We start from the raw sequence: 25,845 nt of genomic DNA on the forward strand, positions 1-25,845 counted from the left end.
GCCTACACACTCTGCTATCCAGGCTTAAGAGATCATAATATACTAGAGGTCATCATTACTGGCTACAGTGTTGACTGGGGCATGTGGACAGTGTAACCCTGGCCACATATAAGAGTCATTGAACTCCTGTTTCTGTGTTTCAGGCAGCACAAACAATTGTCTATTTAAAGTTCTATCAATGCCAGCATTGTACACCCTTCCTGTCCCTGTGTCTCAGTACAATAATGGCCACAGACTCGTAACCAAAATGTTTGTTATAAGGAGTGTAATGTATTCTGTATGAAAACAGTCATGTTTTTTTATATATGTATTATAAACCACAGTGTAGTTGCACATATGTTTGGGTGCGCTGGCTTTATTTAAACAGCAAGTGAGGCTATGCTCATAATTTGATGGAAATGTTAATTATAGCATGGAATGACTATAATGAGGATATAATAATAATAATAATAATAATAATAATAATAATAATAATAATAATTATGATGTGGTGCAGTTTCTCACACTTTTATTGAAAAGTGCTTTCAAGTCAAAATTGATCAATTCAGTCAAGGCAGTAATTTGCTGTGTATATTTTTGATCATGTGATTATTCTGCTAGTTTAAAGCATTTACTGTACTGTATTTTGACAGATAATAATCAGAAGATATTTTGACAATATTTAGCAAAAACACAATGTAGTTAATGGTCTATAATTTTGGTAACAGAGGTGTACAAAGTATTTTGCAATGTCACTGACAATAATGAAAAACGGATGAGAGGACTTATTTTTCGTCTTCCTAAGATCTTCAGGAAATTTGGAGGATGGAACTTCCTTTTGAACATGTGACTTGTGGACTATTTCAAATATTTCATAGGGAAGAAATGCATGAATAAAATATGCTAGAAGAATGCTTGCTAAATGCATGGTTACTCCTGTGAAAAGAGGTTGAGTGAGCAGGAAAGAAGTCACTTCAATTTCTTTGGCTAAAAGGGTAAAGCAGGTAGCCAGAGAAAGCATACTGGTCATTTTGATGTGCACATGGAATGACCTGACATCAGTTATTTCCAATATAGTTGAAGTAGTTTAATAATTATAGTGGCTGGGGGCATGGTGGCTTAGAGGTTAGCATGTTTGCCTCGCACCTCTGGGGTTAGGGGTTCAATTCCAGCCTACGCCCTGTGTGCGCGGAGCTTGCATATTCTTACCATGATTCGGAGAGACTCCAGTACTCCGGACTTCCTCTGGGTACTCTGGTTTCCTCCCCCAGTCCAAAGACATGCATTGTAGGTTGACTGGCATTTCCAAATTTGTCCATAGTGTGTGTGAGATTATGGCCTGCGCTAGGTTGGCACCCAATCCAGGGTGTCCCCTGCCTAGTGCCCTGAGTTCCCTTGGATAGGCTCCAGGCTTCCCCAGCGACGCTGTGTAGCATAAGCGGTATGGAACATGGATGGATGGATGGAGTTAAAGTGGACTGGGACAGTGTTGTAGATGCATAGATATTTGTAAATTTACTATCAGTGGCACATAAATGGCACCCCAATTGTGGAATCATCCATATAAACAAAAATTAACTGTTCTGTGGCCTCCTTTTCTTTCTTTTTTTAGGAATATAGCATACACTACCTTGATTTTATGGTGTTTGTAGGATATATCATGTGATACAAATAGTCCAGGGTTTTGAATCCTGTACATAGATATTCATTAGTTACTTTCAATATTAATTATCTCTCACCTCAAAATTTTCCAAAAAAAATAAAAAATTTAAAAAATGCAAAAATAAGATTTTTATTCTTAGAAGTATTTCAATAATTATGTCTTATTGTGAGTTATAGTGATCTGGGATGGGTAAAAATGCTGCTTTCTAAGTGTTGTAGACACAAATTGACTCACCATGTAAACTGAATGTTACTATCATGTGATACAAATAGTCCAGCGTTTTGAATCTTGTAAATTGAAATAAAACCTTTAAAACAACTGATAATAACTTTTCAATCTCTTTTTTTCTACTGTTCATCACGCAAAGGTGAATTTACAGTTGATAAAATGCGCAGGCTGCCTCGGTGTTTTGGCATACTACATTCTACTGTACTAAATAGTATGCCAAGCTAGTACGCCACCGTGTGGTGGTGGTGATGTAGTATGTTGTGTTAGGTTTATTGAGGCTGTATAACGGTGTGCTGCGCCTCAGTAGCGGGGGAGGAGGGAGACCAACATGGTCACACGGAACTCGAAATTCTCTCTGTAGCTGTCTCTGCCGTTTTATCCCCCCGACCTACAAGTGAACTGGCATCCTAAGGCATGGCAGCGAAGGAAGACATTTATTCCAAAATTATTCCACGCAGACTCCGGCCACAGCGGCACAACGCTATTAAACACGGCTCGCATTTGGACGTGCTGTTATCGATGGGCTTCCCTCACAACAGAGCGTAAGTGCATGACTCTAACGGTCCGGTAGAGAAATGTCTTTATATTGTACCTGCATTATGGGGTTCTCATGTCGGTATAAGTGCTTATAAGTTTATACATTTTATAAACTTTTACTTTTCATGGCTGCTAAATAATGACAGATTAACGACACTACAGATGATTGTTTTTGTTTGTTTGTTTGTTTTTTCAAACAAACACACACACACACACAAAAAAACACATCACTGTCCAATGCACTCAATTGCTGATCTTCTTACAAGGTTGTTTTGATGTTTTTGCAGTGGAACTTTTTTCTTCCAAACTTTGTTTACACAAATAAGGCTTCATCTAAAAAAAAAAAAAAAGTTGCAATCTTCATTAAACCACTAAAAATCTAGTCTTTTGCTGTTGTTAGAATTAAAATATTTATTTAATTGTGAAGATGCTGTGAAGAAGAGAAGGACTTTTATAGGAAGGTTTGTTGGAATCTAATTTCTAATCAAGAACATTCCACCCACTGTTATTAAAAATAATGCACTGTATTTATGACATTGTATACAGTATAGGATGCAATAATAAACCAACATTGAATCCAATTTTTCCTTTTCTAAGGGGGACCGGAATTCACATGTAAAATTTAATGAATGCTGGAATATATTGTGATTTAATGTGTTTCCACTCTAGTTAGTTTGCTTATAAAGTTTATATAAGTTTACACATAAACTTACATACACTGACCGTCCACTTTAATAGGAATACCTTTACACGTGCACACTCTTGCAGTTGTCCTGTCAGCAAATCAGTTGGCAGCAGTGCAGTGCATAAAATCATGCAGAGCTTCAGTTAATGGTGACACTTAAGGATTAGAAAAACATCGGCAGGTCTTTGTACAGGTTTTGGTGAACTCATGCACACTGTAGCCTCAAATTGCTGTTCTTGGCTGACAAGAGTGGGACATAATGTGATCGTCTGCTTTTGTAGTCCAAGGTTTGATATGTTCTGAGATGCTTTTCTGCTCACTACCATTGTAAAGAGTGGCTAATTGAGTTACCATTGCCTTCCTGTCAGCTCGAACCAGTCTGGCCATTCTCCTCTGACCTCAACAATGCATTTCCACCCACAGAACTGCCACTTACTGCCACTTACTTTTTTTTTTTCTTCATTTTTTATGCAAGATTCTGTGTAAACTCTAGTGTCTATTGTGCATTTCTGAAGTACCATGATCAAAATTACTGAGATCACATTTCCCCCATTCTGATGTTTGATGTGAACATTAACTGTAGCTCTTCACCTGTATTTGCATGAAGCGTTGGCACAAGATTGACCGACTGAATTATTGCATAAATGTGCAATTGTATAGCTGTTCTTAATAAAGTGGATGCTGAGTGTATATTTCAGGAAACAAGATTTTCAGGAATATGTGATATGATGTTATCGTGCCAAGCGGTTAGAGATTAAAGCCTTCTTTAAAGTTGCTAAGTTTAGCGCAGTGGTTATGAGTGAACAAAAACAGTGAAACAACATTCTGCTAAAGCGTAAGAGAAGACATATGATACAGCAGATGCAGTTTATCCAAAAATATAAATAAATAAATATATTATATATTATATAAAATAATTATTTTAATATACCCTTAAAATAATGTAGATATATGTACCACTTAAAAAACCAACAACAGCTAATAACTCTAGGTTAGGTTAATCTAAAACATAATTAAGGTCATACTAAAGGTACAAAAGGTGACCCAGTGACACACTGCAACAAATGGCATCTTAGCAAGTGAAGATATCTTAAATATAGTCAAATGTATTTAGTATTTCCTATTATAAGTCTGCAATAAACCAAATATAAAATTATTAAACCTATTTCTAGACATTTTTCCTCATTTCAAGCTTTAAATTTGCTTATTTTATTGGCAGATGCTTTTGTACCTTTCTAAAAAAATAAATGCTAAAAACTAGTAAAATTATCTGCCAATAGAACAAGAATATTTCATATCTTGAAATTATATCCTGAAATAAGTTTTAAATAAAGGCTTGAAATAGGCTTAATAATCTTCTATTTGTTTTCTTGTACTCTTATAATAGGAAATACTAGCTACATTTGACTATATTCAAGGTATTTCCACTCAGTGAGATGTAATCTGCACCACGCTTGAAAAAATATGCTTTGGTTGTTGTTATGGAAAAGCAAAAGTGTAGTGGGTGGTTGACTCTAATCCAGGTCCCATTTCTTGTTATATTGGCACTGTAGGAGATCAGAAATGCCTTCTATTCCAGTTTTGCCCAACTGAAAATGTCCCTGAGGATCACAAACTCCATGGTATAGGCTAGCACACAAGGTTTGTAGATGTTATTTGTTGTGTTAATACTTTTTTAGGTATGTAATCGTTTTTGGTTATTGTTTTGAAAAAAACTAAAGTGGAGTAAGTGGTTGCGCTGCCCCAACTCCCATTTCTTGTTTTATTGGCACTGTAGGGGATCAGAAACACCTTCTATTCCAGTTTTACCCAGCTGAAAATGTCCCTGACCGTGAGATATGGCAGAACTATGCCAAGTTACATGAGAGAGAATATATTACGCATATAAAACATGAAGGGGTGTGCTGTAATAGGATAATAATAATTAATCATCAACTGGGTGGTGTGATTCCCACCTCAATGTTCATTCCCCCCCATAACAGCACTTGATGAACTATTTCATTCCTCTTATACCACAGCAATGTGCCAATGATTACATGTTTTTATTAATTAAAGAATGACACATTGTACTGTTTATCTGTTTGTGGTCACATTTAATGTTGTGTAACTTCCATTAAATAAATTAGTTCCTCTTATCACTTACATTATAGCAGATATAAACAGTTGTTAATTCACAGTCTCTTGAAGTTAATAAAACAGAAAAAAATGCAGCTTGTTACACAGAAACCACAAAGTGCAGATTCTTCCCTTCTTAGACTTTCTCATGGCAGAAAACCCATAAGAATAGCCTCACATCTGACTGTTAGAAAAGCCTTGACAGTGGAGACGCCTATCAAATTCTTAAATAAATGTCTCCTTACAAAATGATTCACCATGTCAACTATTAGACAGTCCCTCCAGGATTTTGTAATCACAGAAATTAACACAAAATTAAGCAAACTCTGCAATATATGGAGGAGCTTGCAATGTCATGTGACATCATCACAACACGCATTCAGTCAAAGCCCTCTTTGATTCATGTGTATCGAACATGAGTAGATCTAAAAGGTGTCATTTAAAACAAACATCACTGTGAAAGTCCAATTTTGTGCAATTGCAATTTTGCCAATTCAAGTAGTTTTCCACAAAAAACTCCACAATTTGCATCACAATTAAAAAAAAAAAAAAAGCTGCAACAAAATCAAGCATTGGCTGCAAAAATCACCACAAAAAACACAGTGAAATCCAGTGTGGATTGATTAGACATATTCCATTGTTTTTCCATGTGTTCCATGTTTTTTAAAAGTCTGTTTAATATGTAGATTGCCTGCCATACAAATCCCAGTAAAGTGACAGTAGAAAAAAGAACTTATTTTTATGAGAACATTAATATAGGCCATTATAGAAATCTTTACAGGCATTGTAGATAATTAATTAGCACCTTCTGACTAATCTAATTTGATATTTCAACAGAACTGAGGTATAAATTCTAAGTGAATCCTTTCTCCCTTCTCAGAAAAGAAGGGAGAAAAGTTTTGAAGTTTTGGTTAGAAACTTTTTTGTGTTTTGTGAAGGCAAATGTGGTAGATGTTTCTATTTATCATCATAAATTTATGCTACTAAACAAATATGGATTCCGTTTTGTATAGCTTTTTTACAGCTGCATGGTAGGATATACAAAATTATGCTACCAGCATGCCACGTTTCTACACTAGCTAGAGTTAACGATTGTGAAATGTTAACAGTGCATTAGCAGAGCAGATCTTTTAGTGAGAGATTTGCTTGTATTCTGTTTCATGGGCAGAAATGTCATGCTTTAAGTGGGCAAAAATGAAAGATTAACTAAACTGCTAGTGTTTAAGTTGTAAGTTAATCATTGTACTGCTGTGTGGTATGATTCATAAGAAGATCAGACTGCTGTTGGAAAAATATAACGGGAGGAAAATGTGGCAGTTTGGTCTCAGAACAATGGAAAGACATCATGAGCGGATCTCACATCAGGTCTGACCCCACCCACTGAACTAAAAGAAATTCATCTCGAAAGGAGTTTTAGTTCTATAATGAATTACTCTTGAAAAATGAACAGTATCTTGCTGTGGTCATTGCAGTAGCTAGCTTAGACACATCTTGGCCCTTCCTTTTTTCTTTATTACGTTTACAACCAAGTCAACTCATGCTTTCAGGACATGTCAGTAAATGCATCATGAATTCTGACTCACTTTACAGCAAATTCTTGTATGGCAGAGAGAATCATAGTAGGCATTACATCAGAGTCTTTAACTTTAGCCCAGGAAATCTTGCCTACCAGAAAGTTCATTTGATCCCTAAATATCAGGAAACAGATAAGAAAAAGTCAACGTGAAGTAAAAGAATGTCTTCTGATTGCTCTAGGAATAAGTCCTTTGTATTTGCAGCCTGTGGCTTAAAGGAAAAACCCTGTACAACTTGCATTAATCTTTATAATTAACATATGATCTTCAGTGGCCTAGATTTATTTTTTATAATGCAATTCTGAATGGACTTTTTTTAGTTTAAACTTCTTTAGACATGTTTGTCTATCACTGTGCTTAACAGTTTCATTCACATTGTACATTACCCACAATGCATTTTTGACTACCTGCTGAAAATGGCACCAGTGGGATTTAGCCCTTGTTTTATCTCTATTAAAGAGAGCGATGCAGCAGTCCTTTAGTCTGTCCAGCTCTCTCAGCTCCTCATCTGTACACTCTGCTTAAACAAAGAAGGTTCGAGGGCTTCAACTTTGATCCTAATACAACAGTCAATGGCATCATGCTTGTCATATTGTAGATCGCTAACAAGCTGAGGAGAGTCTCTGCTGTAACTCTGTGCAACTGTTTTGTATAGCTATATTGCTATATAAGGCCAAAAACTTTGTTTTCTCTACTAATTCTGTATTGGATTTCTCATTAATATGACATTGAGCATTGCTGGAATGTGGTGAGGAGAAGAAGCTCTTGCTCTTAGGTTTGACTTTTTTTTTTCACCTGTTAAACACCAGAATGTCCCCCTAAGAGATCAGTGTAGCAGACAACCACTAAATAACCACTAAATCAGGTGTTATGGTTAGTGCCCCATTTGTAAATCAAGTGACCCCACATGGGGCCACGATCCCTAGTTTGAGAACTCTTCACATCACAAAAAAATCAAGTACTGTAAACATGTTTCAGAGTGGAGTTTTCCTTTGAGCTTTAACACAGAAAGTTATTAATACCCCTTATCACTGTCTCATTTTTGAAATATTGGCCCATTTTATTGTTCGACCCAAAGGAAAATGGAATGTCCCATATTTGTTTAAGAGAACTTTCAGAATTCTCACTTGTTCAAACCAGACATAACTTTGCAATTTGATGAGAGACATTCAGAAGTGTCACTGTGTGCTTAATAACTAAATGCATGCACAGTAGAGTGGAAACACCAGGACAGATAGCATCTGTGCTCATCATCCCATGACTGATGTTCAAGTCACAAGGTGCTGTCTTTCAATCTTCTTTTGACACAACAGCATTTGCCATGGGAGGGAGCCTAAAGTCTTGCAGCTGGTTTTAAAGACAGTTATGATCTCTTTGTTTTATGAACAGAGGGCCTCCTGTAATCTCTGAGCCTTTGCTTTCAGCAAAAGGACACTCCTTCAGTTGGTTTTCTTTAAACTGTACATTTGTTGTACAATCCTTCAGGGGTTCTTTGTATAGTCAAGGGTTCTTAGCTTCCTAAAATGGTTCAATTTAGAACCCTTATGATAAGGAAACACTCAGCTGTAGAGTTCTGCATAAAACAGTTGAGGGCTTAAGTGGTTCTACAAGACTGAAGATGAACCTGTCTAGGACAATCATTTTTGTAATTTATATTCCTTAATCACTCAGATGTAGAATCTATCAAAATACTGAATGAATGTAGAGTTACATCAAAACACATTACTCCATCTGGTGTTCACCATCTTTAGGAGAATTTCCCCTTACATTTTCACTACAGCAAATCTAATTAGCTTTTTGGTTATTATTTAGAATTAATTGTATTTTAACTTAGATGTATAAGGTTTCAAAGCAAATCTTCTGCCTGTATTAATATTTTTTGCCTCAAGGATTAATAGTTGCATAATTTTTCTACAAGCAGAGTGAAATTGAGATCATACTGTCATTATGGTTTAGTTGAGATGTTGCTGTTAGTTTCCATAATGAAACATGATAGGACATAGCACTGCAAATGGCTTACTTTACTTGGCTTTTATTTGGTTAAGTGAACATATCATCTATGTGTTTCTCCAAGTCTGACTATTTTATTGTCCTTTCTTTGGAACTAAATGGTGTACACTGGCCTTTTGATGACTTCTTGTTTGAGACCAGCTGTAGGCTGGGCAGCAGTCACAGTTGTGTTTGCAGGTGTTATGGTTCATGTTTTTGGATGGACAGCTGTGCGTCTCTTGTCCCCTCACTCAATCCCTGATTCAAACGCATGTTTGGCAGACATAGCAGCTGTTGTATCATGGGCTGTACTTGAGCCAATGGAAATGTGTTTGCACTAGTCCCATTGCTGCCTATGCTCCATCATATGTAAACTCAGAATAACAGAATCCAATGCAGCACTACACTCTGACACCAGAAGCAACTGAGACAATTTTAGCAGGGTTAAAAAAAAACACTCAAATATACTGACAAGCTCTGGTAAAGGAATGCAGTCTGCATTTTTTTCTGCAGTTTGCTTCACCACCATCAGTGTAGAGAATGTATTCGCCAGAGTTTGTGTGGGTATCCTCTCAGTAGTGAGTCCACCATCTGTGTCTGTTGTGCCCTTGCCAAATAAAGAGCGTGCATCCAAAAGTAAATGTCCTTCCAACCTGCTGCTACACTGCCTCACTCTCAAGCTCTGGTAGATGCACACTCTCAGCCTGATGGATTTAGATTTGTGTTTAGACCTTTTGCCTTTTAAATAATGATACAATTGAGATCATTTTTAAATGGAAAGACTAGTTGTATTTTCTTGCAGCTTGTCACATTCTAATTGTAAGCAGGGCTTCTGAACAAAGCAAAGCATGCTCTTTTATTTCTTCTTTTTCTTCTCCTTTAAAAAACTTTTTTTTTTTTTTTTTTTTTTTTTACTTTTTAGACCTTTTGCCATGTTCCTTGGCAGATTCCATACACTATTCTAAGAAATATCGCTGTGAGCAGACCCGATTTGTGTCGATCTGCCAAACAAAAGAAATGCCGTATAAATAGTGCCCACTCATGCTGAATTTAGAAAAGCTACTCATCATATTTTAGTTGAAATTATAATTTCTAACCAACTGTGTATTGTTTGAAATCAAAAAGTTGATTTTTTTTTAATATAGTAAAATGGATGAACTGCAAAGCCCCGCCCCACAGTCTTAGTATGGTTCTTGATTGAATCAAATATGTACTCAAATGAAATCTTATATTGACCTCTACCATACTTTACCAGTGCAACCTTACAATAAGCTCGTATTACAGTTATGAAGGGAAACCCCTTTGGCACAATTTGGCTTTTGTTTGCTTTTGATGGAACTGTACTGCCACAGAGCCTCCAGCATAATACATATCTGTGTCCAGAAATGGAAGAAAGGAAGCTTGCTATTTGTTTTTTGAAAACATAGCTGGTGCTGATGACCAAGTATAATACATAAAAGTATAATAGTACAGAGGACAGATTTATTTCAGATATACTGTACTCTAGTGTAGTTGTGTAGTTGTGAATTTCTGAATTCTGAGATTAATATGACTTTGATTTCATAGAACAGTTGGGAACAGAAGAACATTATACTATTTGTCTTATATATTATATATGTATATATTCAGCAAAAAAAGAAATGTCCTCTCACATTCAACTGCTTTTATTTCCAGCAAATTTCTTAACATGTGTAAATATTTGTATAAGCATAAAAAGATTCAACAACTGAGACATAAACTGAACAAGTTTCACAGACATTTGATGAACAGAAATGGAATAATGAGTCCCTGAACAAAGTGGGGGTCAATATCAAAAGTAACAGTCAGTATCTACAGTGCATCTCATCCTCATGGACTGCACCAGATTAGTCAGTTCTTGCTGTGAGATGTTACCTCACTCTTCCACCAAGTCATTTGTAAGTTTTCTATCATGTCTGGAGGGACAAATGGTTAGCAGGTGAGCAGGCACCCTAGGCTTTCTTCTGGTGTTTTTCAGAGTCAGTAGAAAGGTCTCTTTAGTGTCCTAATTGTAACTATGATATTAATTGCCTACTGCCTGTAAACTGTTTGTGTCTAAAGGACTGTTCCACAAGTGCATGTGCAATAATTGCTTATGGTTCACTGAACAAAAATGAAAAACATCATTTAAACTCTTTCCAATAAAGATCTGTAAAGCTTATTTGGATTTTACAAAAAAATTTACGAAATTTTACAAAATCTCCTGAAAAAGGGATGTTTCTTTTTTTGCCGAGTATATATCCAGAAATAACATATAATCCTAATGTGAAGCGTATGAGGTGTGGTTATAAATAGAACTGCTCTTTGATTTATCATAAAACATCATTATAAACAGGAAGCATAAGGATGCTGGGCCTGATGCCGAGAGATTTCCCTTCTGAAGAGTAGCAGGGAGATGGTGTGATAGCGTCTATATGGACAGCTGTGTGGGGGTGGAAAGACATAAACGTAAACGTAGGGTGAAGGTCAGCAAGCTCTAATAGCACACTGGAATATGTATAAAGCCATGTGTCCAACAAACAGTCAGTTAGCGTAGCGTAGCTCCAGCAGATGATGCTAAATTAGTTACATTTGAATTGTCACCTTGTTAAATCTAAAATGATCACACTTTGATGCTACAGATGCAGAGTGCAATTGCAGTAATTTAATCATGTGGTTCACAAGAGGCTTGCATATGGATTGAAATCGTCTTGATGTCCTCCATCTGTAGAGCACGGTTGTAATGAGGCTTGCATATGGAGACAAATTATGTGAAGGTTCCAACCATCTGTTCAGCCAGGTTCTGATGATGATAGACACTCTTTATGATCACATTATGTACAATGAAATCTTAGTTTTGAAATCAACCCCTTATAATGAGAGGTATATGTATGGTACATTGCTTTTGAAGGATATTGTTATTAACCTTTGCCAAAGACAAGGATTTTAGGGGGCATGCATATAGACGCAAATTGTTTTGTTGCCTGTGTTATTCAAATATCCTCAGCCTCAGCTGCCCAAAGCTAATGGTGTGTCTAATACACAGTAAATACATTACAAATACTTCAGCAGCCTGTGTGGTATTTTGGTGTATAAAAACTGTAACATGGCTATAACTTTTACTGTTAATACTATGCATCATTTAGTGTAAAACATTGCACCAAATAAACTTTGCACTTCAATAATATAAGCAAACAAGGTAAGGAAAGGAGACGTGTAAGCCCTGATAGTTAATGTTTGCTAGCCACATAATAGCCTGCAATTTAAATAGATAATCCACATTGCTGATGGTAGTTACTTCATTATGAATTCAAAATATAATTAATAACCAACAACTCCATGTTGGTGTGTAAAAAAAAAAAAAAAAAAAAAACATTGGCAGGAGTCCTTATTTCTGGAGAATTTGTCTGTCTGCTTAACCCAAAATCTCTAGTTACATTTATTCTCTGACAAATGCTTAAATGCAGCTCATACTCAAACCAGATTTGCGAAAAGAACGTGTGTGTCCACATCCAAAACCCTTAGTGTCTGACATTAGGGTAAGACTCTGTAAATTATTCTAACAAAAATTTTAACTCTAGATGACTGAATGAATTTGGTCTATTTTTATAGTGGTTGAAGAATTCTTCCTAACCCAAGTTTTTAATTCAATTAAATTCGGGTTTATTTGTATAGCGTGTTTAACAATGGACATTGTAACAAAGCAGCCTTACACAAATCTGAATATAATATTTTAATTTAAAGTCATCCCTAATGAGCAAGCCAGAAGCAATGGTGGCAAGGAAAAAATCCCAGAGGTAACAAAAGGAAGAAACTTTGTCAGGAACCAGACTCAAAAAGGAGCCCATCCTCTGGATAGTGTGATTATATATCATTTCACTTGTATACCTGTATAAAGTCAAGCAGTGCTAAGTGAGTTAAAAGAAACTTGAGCATCATTCGAGTTTCTTTAACATTTTTACCTTCTTGTGTGAACAGAAATATGCCACATAACTGATCAGTACATAGCAGTGTTGGGTAAATTACTCAAAGTAAAAAAAAAGTAATCCACTACAGATTACTATTTACTAATTTAAAATTGTAATCTGATTACTTTACTGATTACTGCATGTAAAAAGTAATCAGATTACTAATTACTTTACTTTCACATTACTTTCAAAACCTATCAAACCTACAAAAATACACTGCAAAGTGACACTCATAGATTTTTTCAGTAGTTTTAGCACGTATCAATCTATGACATGATCAGAAAAAGTTGGATTTTTATCCTAAAACCTGCCTTGGGTGTTGTCACTGTTTGTAGGACTACCAGACTGATAAAATATAAAACTTTACTAACTAGGCTAGTTTGGTGTCGCTAGTCAATGGGAGGCACAGCTATCATTCTATGGGTTTAGCTGCTACAGTGCCATGGAAAGTACATTATTTTCCTCATGCTCTGCTCATTTCATGTTCATGTAAACTGGAACTCATATAGACATTTAAACACCTTGTTTTCCTGCTCAGCATCAGAGGATGTTACGGTTTCAGTTTCCCTTTTATTGGTTTAATAAATAAATAAATAATTTGATGCATATAAATTTTTCCTCACACTAGGAAGCATGTGAGCTAAATGTGAGCTAGCATTTGAGCTATGTGAGCTAAATGTGAGTTAGCATTTAGCAGAATTGAGAGCTGTCAGCCAATAAGACATGAGTGTTTCCACGTATTTTCCTGTAAACCCTGTCTGACTGGTCTCGCCTCCGTTCACTGAAGATTACAGGCGGTTTTCTTTTACTGACGTTCAGTTACGTAGTGACAAAGTGCTCCAAGTGGAGAATTATTAAGGGTTAAAAAAATCTTCAGGGCAAAACATGATTTATTTAAAAAAATTATTTTACTTAATATTGTTTTCTTAACAATAAATTTGTAACGCAAGTAATGTAATTTTATTGACATCAGTAACTGTAATCAAATTATATAAATTTGAAATGTAATGCGTTATATTACTGCATTATCAGAAAAAGTAATTAGTTTACACCCAACTCTAGTACACATCCTTGTTTTAATCCATATTGGTTGTCATAAATGGATGTTTTTTTGGTTTTTTTTACGAGGATATTTGCTGATCACATTTATGATTTATTATAAGAATGGAAATTCATAATAAGTTTTTTTTTCTCCCCACATTTATGGTTAGTTTGTTCTTAAAGAGTGGAAACTATTTCAGTAACAGCACTCATTTGAGTGTTATATCACTACAGAAGACCCCTTTCATATCCTTTTAGAATATTTAATACTATTTATATTGAACAGCTGACTAAGACTTCTGCCTAAGATTAATTTCTCAATATACTTCAGAAATTGTGTGTGAATGTAGGTTTAGTTGGTTCATATGGGCATTTCATTTGAGTTTAATTAAAACATATTATTTTTCATTTTTCCTTTTTTTTCATGTTATTAGAACATTTTAACTTTGTCTCATTTATTATTTTTAAAATCATCATTACAGAGTAAAAAAAAAAAAAGCATTTAACCCTGGAAGACTGTAAGAGAATTAAAGACTATAGTAGCTAATGTTAAATAATTAAATTTCGAGTCCCAAAATAAAGCTGTTTTCTGCCCAAAGTCTACACAGCCAAATCTTTATTCAGCAATGGAAACAAGCATCCAATTTATCTCAGTTTCAAAGTAAGCCAAACCTGTTAAAACCAGTTAGCATGTTCGCCTCACACCTCCAGGGTTGGGGGTTCGATTCCCGCCATGGCATTGTGTGCGGAGTTTGCATGTTTCCCCGTGCTGCGGGGGTTTCCTCCCCCAGTCCAAAGACATGATTGGCATGTCCAAAGTGTCTGTAGTGTATGAATGGGTGTGTGAATGTGTATGTGATTGTGCCCTGCGATGGCTTGGCACCCTGTCCAGGGTGTACCCTGCCTTGTGCCCCATGCTCCCTGGGATAGGCTCCAGGTTCCCCGTGACACTGAAGAGGATAAGCGGTATAGAAGATGGATGGATGAAACCTGTGTATATATCAGCATTTAACAACTTAGCATACAAACTAAAGAAACATGTACAGATAAGCCATTTGCTAGCTGAGTAAGCTAGACTACTAGCCTCTGTATTATACGTAAGTATATTTTACTAACTATGCAGCTAGAAACATGTATGAAGTAAAATGAGCTAGCTAGCTCTAGCTAGCTAAGGAGCCTAGCAAGCTACTAAAACCCTCACAGATTTGGGTAAATCAACTAGGCAGATCTTATTTCTTTATACAATTTTACTCTTACTTGAGTAATTGGCTTGATCATTACTTTTATATTTACTCAAGTGCATTATTTCTACACTATCAGTATTTTTACTCAAGTCGATGTATTATCTTTCCACCACTGGTTAGAGGTTGAGTATGACCCTTTAAACAGTGTTTACTGTAGTTTCATGTGCTTTATATCTGATTTCATGTTTCTGTGTTTAGTGTGAGCAAGGCAAGAGAGTTCTCAGAGTAATCAGGAAGTGTAGCCTTTCTGTCAGTGCACTATGGTTAGCTTACCACTGTGGTGTACTTAAAGATGAGAAATTACTGATGTAACTGTCACATGATGAAACCTCATGCTTAAATTGAACTTCTGGTAATTGTGCATTTCATGCTTAATAATTTCCCCCCTTTTTTGCACATTAAACAAGTTGCTTGCCACATATCCATCCATATTGAATTTAGGGAACAGTTGATTCACAGCTGTTTTACTTGCATTTCTTAATTTAGCCATATGAAAAGTAGCATACCAATGTTTTTAACACATGACACCACTATCTTTCAGTGTAACATGGGCTGTGGTGTTCTTTACTAATGTCAACTCTGTCTTTGGACACTGTGAAGAATCTATTCTACACTAGGCTAAAAGTGTCTGGATGGGCTACTGTTGAAGAATTACCTAACTCTAAGTTTAGGTCTTCGTTTCAGAGGCATTAGTAGACTGACCTTAAGGGGAAGCCGTAGCAAACTGTGAGGTTTCACTTCAATAGTTAATAAAACCACTGTGAAAGAGATCTCTGGACACCTGTCTCACAAGCCTGAGGCCTTAATGCACTGATGCAGTGTGTATATGCACATGATGATGTTTTACATTAAGGTTCCCTTATCTAACATTATGTACTGCACTAATTAGAATTAACAAGTATTACATTTTGCACTAATAAACCATAAATAATGTTAACAAAGTAACACATAGTAATTGACATATTTTGTAAATGTTAATTGCACTTTGACATATTTTGTAAATGTTAATTGCACTTAGTGTTTATTCTATCCATTGCTAAATATAAGTCCACCTAAATTAGCAAAAATTATGCCCCTAAATGTTGATAATTACTGAACTTGATTTACGTTGTTTAAATATTGGAACTTGCTATTTATTTGGGGGTTTTTTCCAGTGAACAATTGTTTATTGATTATTTGTTTTATTAATTTTATTATTTTTAAAAAAGCATCAATTAATATGAGTTTTACTTTACTTTAGTAATGCTATTTAAGGTTCACTAATGTTCACGGTTTTAGTTTGTTCATGTTAAATAATGCTTAAATAATGTCAGTTAAGGGAATCTTAATGTAAAAGCTTTACCATATTACAAGCATTACCAGCATTTCACCAAAGTATTCTGCAAAAGAAGTATAAATGTTCAGCTATAAATATGCTGTAAAGCTCATACCCTTGTTATTTTACTGGGGCGGTGGATATGACACACTTTCTCATGACTCAAATCATTCTTTGCTAATTATCTCATTAGTGAGCATGCATCAGGTCAGACGGCATTAATTATCCCAGATATACAACATCCACCACGAAACAAGTCCCTGTTGGACACAAGGCAGTTCAGGCAGATGTAGTTGTGGTAAGAGAAGAACATGTATTAAAACTATTTCCTTGTATGAACATAGGGCTTTTTTTTGGTGGAGCTAAAGAATAAGGCTTGCACTTGAAAACTCTCAATTCAACTGAAGTTTGCTATTGTCTACTTTATTTTTCCATGGGGTATGGAATAGCATATTACTTTGCAAACCCTAGCTGTCAGTATTCTAACATTAGGTAAACCCCTTCTAAGGGTTTCACATGTTATGCTGGTTTCACTGTTACCCCAAATGTACAAAAAATATGATCTTCTATTATATCAGATGCTAATAAGTGACCAAGGAAGATCGTTTGCAATTCTATTATTTTTAAACCCTTAATATGCAAAGGAACAGTATACTCATCTTCTCTCCCACATAGCTTAACTGTTTCCACACACTCTTATGAAATCATCAGAGAGGTGTTTTATCCACCATACAGCTCTTTCTGTTAAACGTTCTCCATTTTGTCAGCAGTCATGTTAAAACACTGTATACAAGCCCCAGTATGTCATGTATTTGTGATTGTGAGTCACATCATGGAACACAGAGTATCACTTCTTAGCTCTGTAGCTTCATGTACGCCCACATGGTTTTAGTCAGCTCAAGCACGAACCCCTCCCATGATAAGCCATGTGCAACAAGAAAAAGAGACAGTGTTACAATATGCCAAGGAAACATCAATGTACTTCATATTTTCCCTTGTGTTATACTGTTTATGCTGTTCATTGAGGGGGTCAGAATTAATGTGGTGTGAGAAAATGAATGTGGAAAATAAATATAGTTCTACAGTGCAAAAAAAGAAAAACCATCAGCTTATTTTACACCAAACATTTCCATTCTCTTCGAATGAAAGATGGTGAATGATTATTTTGCTGTTCATTGAGTGGGCGTACTGTCACATCATCTATCCCTGTTGATTGCAGGTTAAAGGCACTGGTTTCTACAGGAGGCCGGAATGTACAACTTGCATGTGACTGGTAAGACCCTTTTTCATTTCCTTAATGCTGTAAGCAGTCATACCAAATACATACCGCCCTCAACATTGATTCCTTCCAACTGTGTTCTGCTGCCTCCCACTGGCAGTACTGTATTTGTGTCCCGTCATACCGCTCCAGGGGGATCACAGCACAACACTGTTCTTGCTTTAGTCTAGCCTTAGCCTTAGATGTGCATTTATGACTTGCATTTATTCAATGCTGTTTTCCTGCATTAATCCAAAAAGCCTAGGAAATGTGTTTTGATGCATTTACATTAGGGCTAAAAGTAAATTATAAGATCTTACATATTTCATCATTGAGTGTTTGCCCTTGAATGCATAATATATATATGAACCATTTTGAAACTTGCATTTTAAAAAGTGGTTATACTCTAAAGAAAAATTGAAATGCATAAATAATTGTCTTGGTACTCTGAATCAAAATCAGATTGAATTATGAGGTTCCTAAAATATAGATAAAATACATAATGCTAACTGCTAAAACATATTGTTCGTTCATGTAAAAATGACAAAAAAAAATTACAGAAAAATATGATGGATCATTCGTATGTCAAATGCCTTGAATGACACATTATGATTTTGCGTTCCGAAAATGTTGTTACATATCCACTCTAAAGTCATTTGGGATGTGCATTCCCGGTATCTTGCACTTTCCTGGCGCACATTGCATAAGAAGCCCATTAGAAGTGGTAGCCACTCTTCCAGCTAATTAAAAACAGCAGTGTCACTTGGTCCCTGTCTTATTCACTGTCAGTGGTGGAAGGAGAGGATTTAGAGCCATGGTCTTTCAGTATTGCAGTTTATTGTGATTTATGTAATGAAACTGACATTAGCATGCTCTTGAGCAGCATGGTGGATATTCTCCCCATGTCTGTGTAAGTTTCCTCTGGATTCGTGCAAAAATTGCTAGCAGATCAACTGGCAACTCTAAATTGCCACTAGGAGTGAATGAGTGTATGAATGTGTAATTACTGTATATGAGAGAATTAATTAAAATTCTTTGGGTTACCTGTAGTAACATAACCATAATTTTCTGTAATATACTGTAAAGATACTTGAGAGATTTGTGATCTGTTGATCTCCCCTCTGCAGGCTTTTCTCCCATGTAGATGACCCTTTTCTGGACGACCCCTTACCCAGAGAATATGTACTGTACTTACGGCCGAGTGGCCCTCTTCAGAACCAGCTGTCTCACTTCTGGCAGCAGTCACGCCTCACCTGCGGCAAGAACAAAGCCCACAACATATTTCCTCACATCACGCTCTGTCAGTTCTTTATGGTGAGCTTTTTATGGTAGTTTATTTTCATACCTTTTCGTTGAGAATATTTTTGTTCCATGCTGTATTTATATAGCTTGGCATGGTGGTGTAGTGGGTAGCATTGACAACTGATAGCTCCAGGAGCCCCAGTTTGATCCCCAGCTTAGGTTACTGTCTTTGTGTAGTTTTGTATGTCCTCCTCATGTCTATATGGGTCCCCTCTGGGTTCTCCAGTTTCCTCTCACTCCCAAAAGCATGCCGCGACTATAAATTGACCCAAGGTATGAATGGATGTGTGATCGGACTTCAGCTTATAATTTTAGTGTAACTCAATTAACTGACTCCAATAAATTTAATGTGACTAATTCCCAGTGTTGAAAATGTGTACTCTCCTGCTCAGTGTTCAATTACTAATGCATGATATAAATCTCTTGTTTTGTAATACAAAGTTTTTCACTAGCTTTCTCAGAAGCTTTGGGTTAGGGTTTTATATATATATATATATATATATATATATATATATATATATATATATATATATATATATATATATGAATCACCACATAATACCAAAATGACACCAAACATTACATGCAAATATACTGTAATTGCATACTTACAAATCATCAGCAGCTTAAATGTTTTGATGTGGGAATGTCATTTTCTCTGCCCCTCGTTCCTAAGTGCATATTACTTGGTCCAGTCCAACACAGAATTTCTGCAAAAAATCCACTGAATGTCTAATACAAGTTTGAGGAGAAGTGATTGCCTCATTCATACTATTGTACTAAAAAAAAACAAACTGTGTTGCTAGAATAACATACCTCTAGCAGTATTTTGGTTCTAGATTGCTGGTGTTCATTTGAGTAGTTGACCATTACCATGAGTATGCTCATAATTTCTCATATTTCTCTCTTGCCCCAGTGTGCAGACAGTAAGGTGGAAGCTCTGTGTGGGGCTTTGCAGTCCACAGTTAATCAGTGGAGAGGCCGCTTCCCTAGCCCTTTGCCCTTAGAACTCTACACCTCTTCCAATTTTATTGGCCTCTTCGTCGAGGAGCAGGTGGCTGATACCCTGAAGAAATTTGCTTTCGACTTTGCTACAGAAGCTGCCACTAAAGCAGGTAGAACTAGGGTGTAAAGAGTAATTGATTAGACACCATCCAGCAGCCTTAGTCTATATTTGTAATTATAGTAAGTTGCACTGATTCAGAACAACATGTATCAGGCAACAGTTTGGAGAAATTCATGGCTGAATCAATACAGGCATCTTTGGTAGCCCGTTATGACTCACCCACCTCTTTCAAAACGGCTACATTTATTAAGAGACGTTATCAAAGTCATTTTTTTGCCCTGTACATTTCTATTTCCCTCTCTTTCTCTCCTTCCATGGTTCTCTGTTCTTGAGAGTCCTGTGAAGAAGGCCAGTCCCATTAACTTTTTTTTCTGGTTAAAATTTAGCTGCTTGCAAAACACTGAATAATATTACTTCTCATTGTAAATAACCATCATGATGAATCACATAATAATGAATTGTTCACTGATTTAAATGATCACTGTACAACTTCACCACATTTGAAAGGAAATGAGCTTGAAAGGATGTGAGCTAATGGAAATTTCTCATCATCTTACAGATGTACAAGTGGAGCCACAGAAGAAGCAGCTGCATGTGACTCTAGCCTACAACTTTCCAAGCAGCCATTTGGTTTCCTTGGAGAAATTGGCAAGGGGAATTGAAGTCAAGCTCAGTTGTGATTGGCTTGCTGTTCTCTTCTCGCGGGATATCAGATTTGCAAATCATGAGGTAGGTTTTGGAGAGTAATCCTGAATTTGAAAGACCGTTCAATGACTGTTTGCATCATTCTGGTTTTATTAGACCCAGATTACGCAATAACCTACACAATTCAGGGCTAAATAACTGTTGATGTAACATACTAGCTATACTTAGTCCATGTCTCGAACAAAATATGGATATGTCTAAATACTCTTCTCTCTTTGTTTCCAGACTCTGAAGGTGATGTACCCATACGTTCCCCAGAATGAAGATGAGCTGGAGCTGATACCAGGGGACTTTATTTTCACCTCTCCAGTGGAGCATATGAGCACCAGTGAGGGATGGGTGTATGGCACCTCTCTGAGCGCAGGGCTTTCCGGGTTGCTTCCTGAAAATTATGTTAGTCGGGCTGACGAGTGTGACACTTGGGTCTTCCATGGGTGAGCATGTTTAACACTCACAATCTGTCTACATAGGAATGAATAAAATGATTTCACTTAGAGAAGTAATTCATTCAGGGTTACAGTCAGGGTTACAGTCAGGGTTACAGTCAATCCAGAGCTTATTCCAGGAACACTGGGCATGATGTGAGAGACATTCACTTACTCATTCACACACACACACACACACACACACACACACACTCACATACTCATTCAAAAAGTTTAGTGTAACCAGTCCTCCTAGTGGCATGTTTTTTGGGCAGAACCTGAACGAAATACATGTGGACGTACGGGAGAATTCGCACAGAAATTCTGCACCGACAGTAAATCAAGCTTAGGATCGATGTTTTGTATGATAAAAAAATCTGTTATTTTTATCAATATAAAAAGAGCTAAACATAATCTCAGATCCAATGACTGTTCCACTGTTGTAGTATTGTCACATGTTTAAGCATCAGAGGAAGGTTACTGTTTATCATTATACGCAGGTCACACTCATTCTTCAGTGCCTTGCCTTCAGAAAAAAGCAACAAAGAGAGCAAAACATTGGATGGGCTGCTCAGCATTCATTGCCTAGATAACTCAAAAGCTGGAGACTCGTCTATTATGAATGTGGTCTGCCAACCTATGCAGGTGCCATTTTTATAATATCACTTGCTATCAGATAACATAATAATTATGATGTTAAATGTATTATATGCTATACACACATATAATTTAACATTTCTTCAACAGCCAAGCATAGTATTCTCAAATTCATCTTAGATTAAGAAAGCTCGCAGAGGATTCTTGCACTGAGGTAAATAAACATTAAAGTGAAGCTGTGTAGTTTGACTGCTAAATGCTTTGTGTTGGTACAGGTACTCAGAGTTAACAGTCACTCTCAGGCCCCTAAAAGAACCCTGTTTGTATGTCGTCATGGAGAGAGGATGGATGTGGTGTTTGGGAAACACTGGCTCTCACAGTGCTCAGATGCCAAAGGTAGTGGGACCTATACCACTCACACAAACTCTCTCTCAAGCACACATACACATACCATAGATAAAGAGTGTCTAATTTGGTCTTTCTGCAGGCAGATATGTGCGAAGTAACCTGAACATGCCCCCTTTTCTGCCTGCATGGGGTGGAAAGCGAGATTATGATATGGACGCTCCTATTACAGTGTTTGGGGCAATACAGGCCAGAACTGTGGGTATGTGGGTACTTTTCGTCCTACAGTTTTTTTATTTTATTTGTTTTTTTACATAAACAGTTCAGAGAAGCTTTGAGTGTCTGAATGTGTGTTGCAGGTGAAGCATTACTGGAGAATAATACTATTATTGACTTTGTGTACTGCTCGCCCAGTCTCCGTTGTGTCCAAACAGCCCACGAGATTCTCAAAGGTAATTGTTTAATTAGTAATTTTTATCCATTTATCCACTGCAGCATACAGTGTTGTAAAAAACTACCACAATTTTACCCACCAAATTTGTATTTATTGTATTAAAATATATATAGTCACACGTGGATATTATGACAAATTTCAGTCAGTAGGCCAAATATCAGCTCTGGGGTTACTGGGTCATAATGCAGCTTTTAACACTGTTGACTATAGAATACTTCTAGCCAATTTAGAAAATAGTGTAGGACATTCTGGAACAGTCCTTAAATTGTTAAGATAGTATTTTGGATCATTGTCTTGCTGCATAATCCAGTTGTGCTTGAGTTTCAATTTACGGAATGAAGACCGGACATTCTCCTTTAGGACTTTCTGGTAGAGAGCAGAATTCATGTTTCCCTATTCATGTTGGAAAACTTTTTTGCTTCAATAAATAACATTATCATTTAAAAAATGTATTTTGTGTTTACTCAGGTTGCCTTTGTTTTATCTTAGATTTTGTTTTAATTCCTGAAACAATTTAGTATGAGATATACACAAAAACAGAAGAAAACAGGCAAATACTTTTTCACTGTAGTCCCTAAAAACTACAGACCAAGTACAAAATTGGTGTTATAATAGACTAAGATCTTACCAAATCAGCCATGCAGTGTCTTAAAACACATCTAGAATCGATAATGTACCGTATTTTACCAACAAGACCTAGAGAAATGCATCCATGCTTTTATTACAAGCAGGATTAACTTCTGTAACTGTAACTCTTGATTGAACTTTCCACAAAAAATTTAACTTATTTGAAATGTTACTGAAAGATTTCTAACCAGTTTCAAACAAGCAGAGCACATTACTCCAGTTGTAAAAAGTTAAAACAAACAAACAAACAAAAACACTATTTATTTGTGCCTACTTTGCACTTTATTTTCTGCATTGTCCTTTCAATAAATTTTTCATTCATCTTCAGTAACCACCTCAGGTTCATGATTTGTGGATGTGTATCGAGGGATACTGGGTCAATCCATTGCATTGAACTGTACACACATACATTCATATACACATATTCACACCTAGAGTCATTTTAGAATAGTTAATCCACCTACTGTCATGGTAACTGAAGCTGTAATAGCCTAAATGTATAGTTACATGGACTTCGCAAGAAATAAAATGAAAGAAAAAAATAGTGTTAATGAATGCACATAAAAGAACCTTGCAACTAGGCAAAATTACTCATCACGCCACAGATAAACCCATAATATTGTTCCTCAAGGTGGCACTATAGGTTTTATTTTAACACTTGGAATCTAAAATGTTGCCCAGTGTAAGACCATGTCAGGATTACATTAACATACAATATACCTTATTGTATACCTTTTTTAATGATGGATGATATTTTGGATTATCCATGAATGCCTTTAAAATATAGTAAATGATGGAAAATTCTCATTTTGAATGTGCGTAATCAAATTAAAGAGTTTGATTATGCACAAAAAACCCCTTTTACCCCCTTTCCAACGTACAATGATTTTGGCCTCGTTCTTCCTTTCCATGTACAGGTATGAAGCAGGAAGCGAAGTTGAGGATGCGAGTGGAGCCGGGGTTATTTGAATGGACAAAATGGGTCTCTGGAAATTCTTTACCTGCATGGATATCACCTATAGGCCTTGCTGCAGCCAATCTCAGTGTTGATACAACATACAAGTACAAACAAATCACCTGATTATTATTTTATAGTACCGTATTTTTATATCTACATGCAATGAAACTACTATCAGAATCAAACATAAATCATCAGAGGAAATATTGCTATATTCACAGACCTCATATACCCATTACTAAACTAAATGTGTCTGAGTCCTATGACACCTACATGAGCCGCAGCTACAGGGTGACCAAAGACATTATGGCAGACTGCAAAAATAAGGGTAAGTGCCAAATAAGTGTGCTTCCTTAAACAGTTTATGGTTGTGCTACAAGCAAGTGCTCAGCATGCTTGTTTATCTGTTGATAGGAAACAACATTCTCATTGTGGCCCACGCTTCATCTCTAGAGGCCTGTACCCGCCAGCTCCAAGGCCTCACCCCACACAATGCCAAAGAGTTTGTCCAAGTCGTCAGGAAGGTGTTTATGTTTGTTTTTTTCTTTCTTTCAGAATACTATCTGTAGCTTTTGACAACCTTTTTAAACTTAACCTATCTATGAACATCAATTAAGAAAATAGCCCATGGTGCACGATGCGTCAGACATGCCCATACGATTCCAAACACTTGATTTGACTCTTGCGGTGTTGCTTGCATGTTTGGTGGTTTGGGATCAGCCTGATTATTTGATCATGACAAATCTGGCCTTTAATAGACATCTTTTCTTGTTTGCTGTGTACTGTAGCCAAATTCCTGTTTTCCTACCAAAATTATGCTAATATTAAAATGTTAATTTATCTTACCAGATTCCATATCTGGGTTTATGTGCATGTGAAGAGCAAGACACTGGTGTGTGGCAGCTGGTAGACCCACCTATCCTCCCCCTCACACATGGACCCAATCATAGCTTCAGCTGGAGAGAGACTCTAAAGCAGGAATGACATTCCCTGACCTTTCTGCTAACAACTCTGGAGGGCTGTGCATCCTGCTGTCTTAGGTGCACTGGAATGCAGATCAACATTTTTGTGCTTGTGTGATTAATCTCTGGGAATTTAACATCATGTTTTATGTTTACAAGTGGAACAGGGACAGTAAACTGATGGTTGTATTTTATTTAAACATGAGACATGGTTATCTTGGATTCAGGGTATTCTCAGGGCATTGGTAATCACTCTTAATAGGTGAGGCACAAGACCAATGGCACAAATGGCATAATTCACCCAGACTGTCTACAGACATGACTTTGGGACCAGAAGCATAAAACTAATAAAAACTAAATATATTTTGTGTAAAATTGTTCCTTGGTCTCTCAAAAATATGATTGGCAGGGTAATATCTGCAACTCTCTTAGCACTTTTGATAATCATGCTATGCATATTAACTTGATCAAACTATAACATTGTATTAAGGCACTGCTTTGTGATTTACATTTAATTTCTGTAAGTAAATAAAGACACTTCACTAACAAGCAGCCTAACAATCTTTTGAATGCACAAATATGCATAAGGTCTTGCTAGCTAAAATGTTGGTTAATTATAGGGGAAAAGGGACCCTGTTGTCCTTCATTATTGGATGAAAAGTTGCATTGACATGTGACAGCTGGATGAACACCAAGAAGAGCACATGTCTTTAAGGCAATGGTTTTGTTCGGTCTGCATGCAAAATCCAGACAATTACTTTTTTACTAGTTTTAAGTTTCCTATATCATTTGGTGCCTCAATGAATATACA

General features: G+C 36.4%; 1 protein-coding gene across 1 annotated transcript; it reads left to right on the plus strand.

Moving 5' to 3' along the window:
* The first annotated feature begins 2,284 nt into the window (after window positions 1–2,284).
* On the plus strand, window positions 2,285–25,845 carry ubash3bb (ubiquitin associated and SH3 domain containing Bb). The gene is made up of 14 exons (XM_053646606.1): window positions 2,285–2,412; window positions 17,555–17,608; window positions 18,721–18,907; window positions 19,812–20,010; window positions 20,521–20,690; window positions 20,892–21,100; window positions 21,592–21,736; window positions 21,964–22,084; window positions 22,176–22,295; window positions 22,393–22,485; window positions 24,032–24,176; window positions 24,294–24,400; window positions 24,487–24,596; window positions 24,922–25,845. Exons 1-14 carry the CDS (start codon window positions 2,285–2,287, stop codon window positions 25,054–25,056), a joined length of 1,923 nt encoding a protein of 640 aa, XP_053502581.1. The 3' UTR covers window positions 25,057–25,845.

This window comes from Ictalurus furcatus, chromosome 17 (genome assembly GCF_023375685.1).
Source record: "Ictalurus furcatus strain D&B chromosome 17, Billie_1.0, whole genome shotgun sequence".
Lineage (NCBI taxonomy): Eukaryota > Metazoa > Chordata > Actinopteri > Siluriformes > Ictaluridae > Ictalurus > Ictalurus furcatus.

Excerpts from the sequence above, each read along its gene's own strand:
- ubash3bb (XM_053646606.1), top strand. The coding sequence starts at position 2,285 with ATGGCAGCGAAGGAAGACATTTATTCCAAAATTATTCCACGCAGACTC. Across the intron at positions 18,908-19,811 it reads CGCTCTGTCAGTTCTTTATG|TGTGCAGACAGTAAGGTGGA; the intron begins GTGAGCTTTTTA and ends CTCTTGCCCCAG. Across the intron at positions 21,101-21,591 it reads GACACTTGGGTCTTCCATGG|GTCACACTCATTCTTCAGTG; the intron begins GTGAGCATGTTT and ends CATTATACGCAG.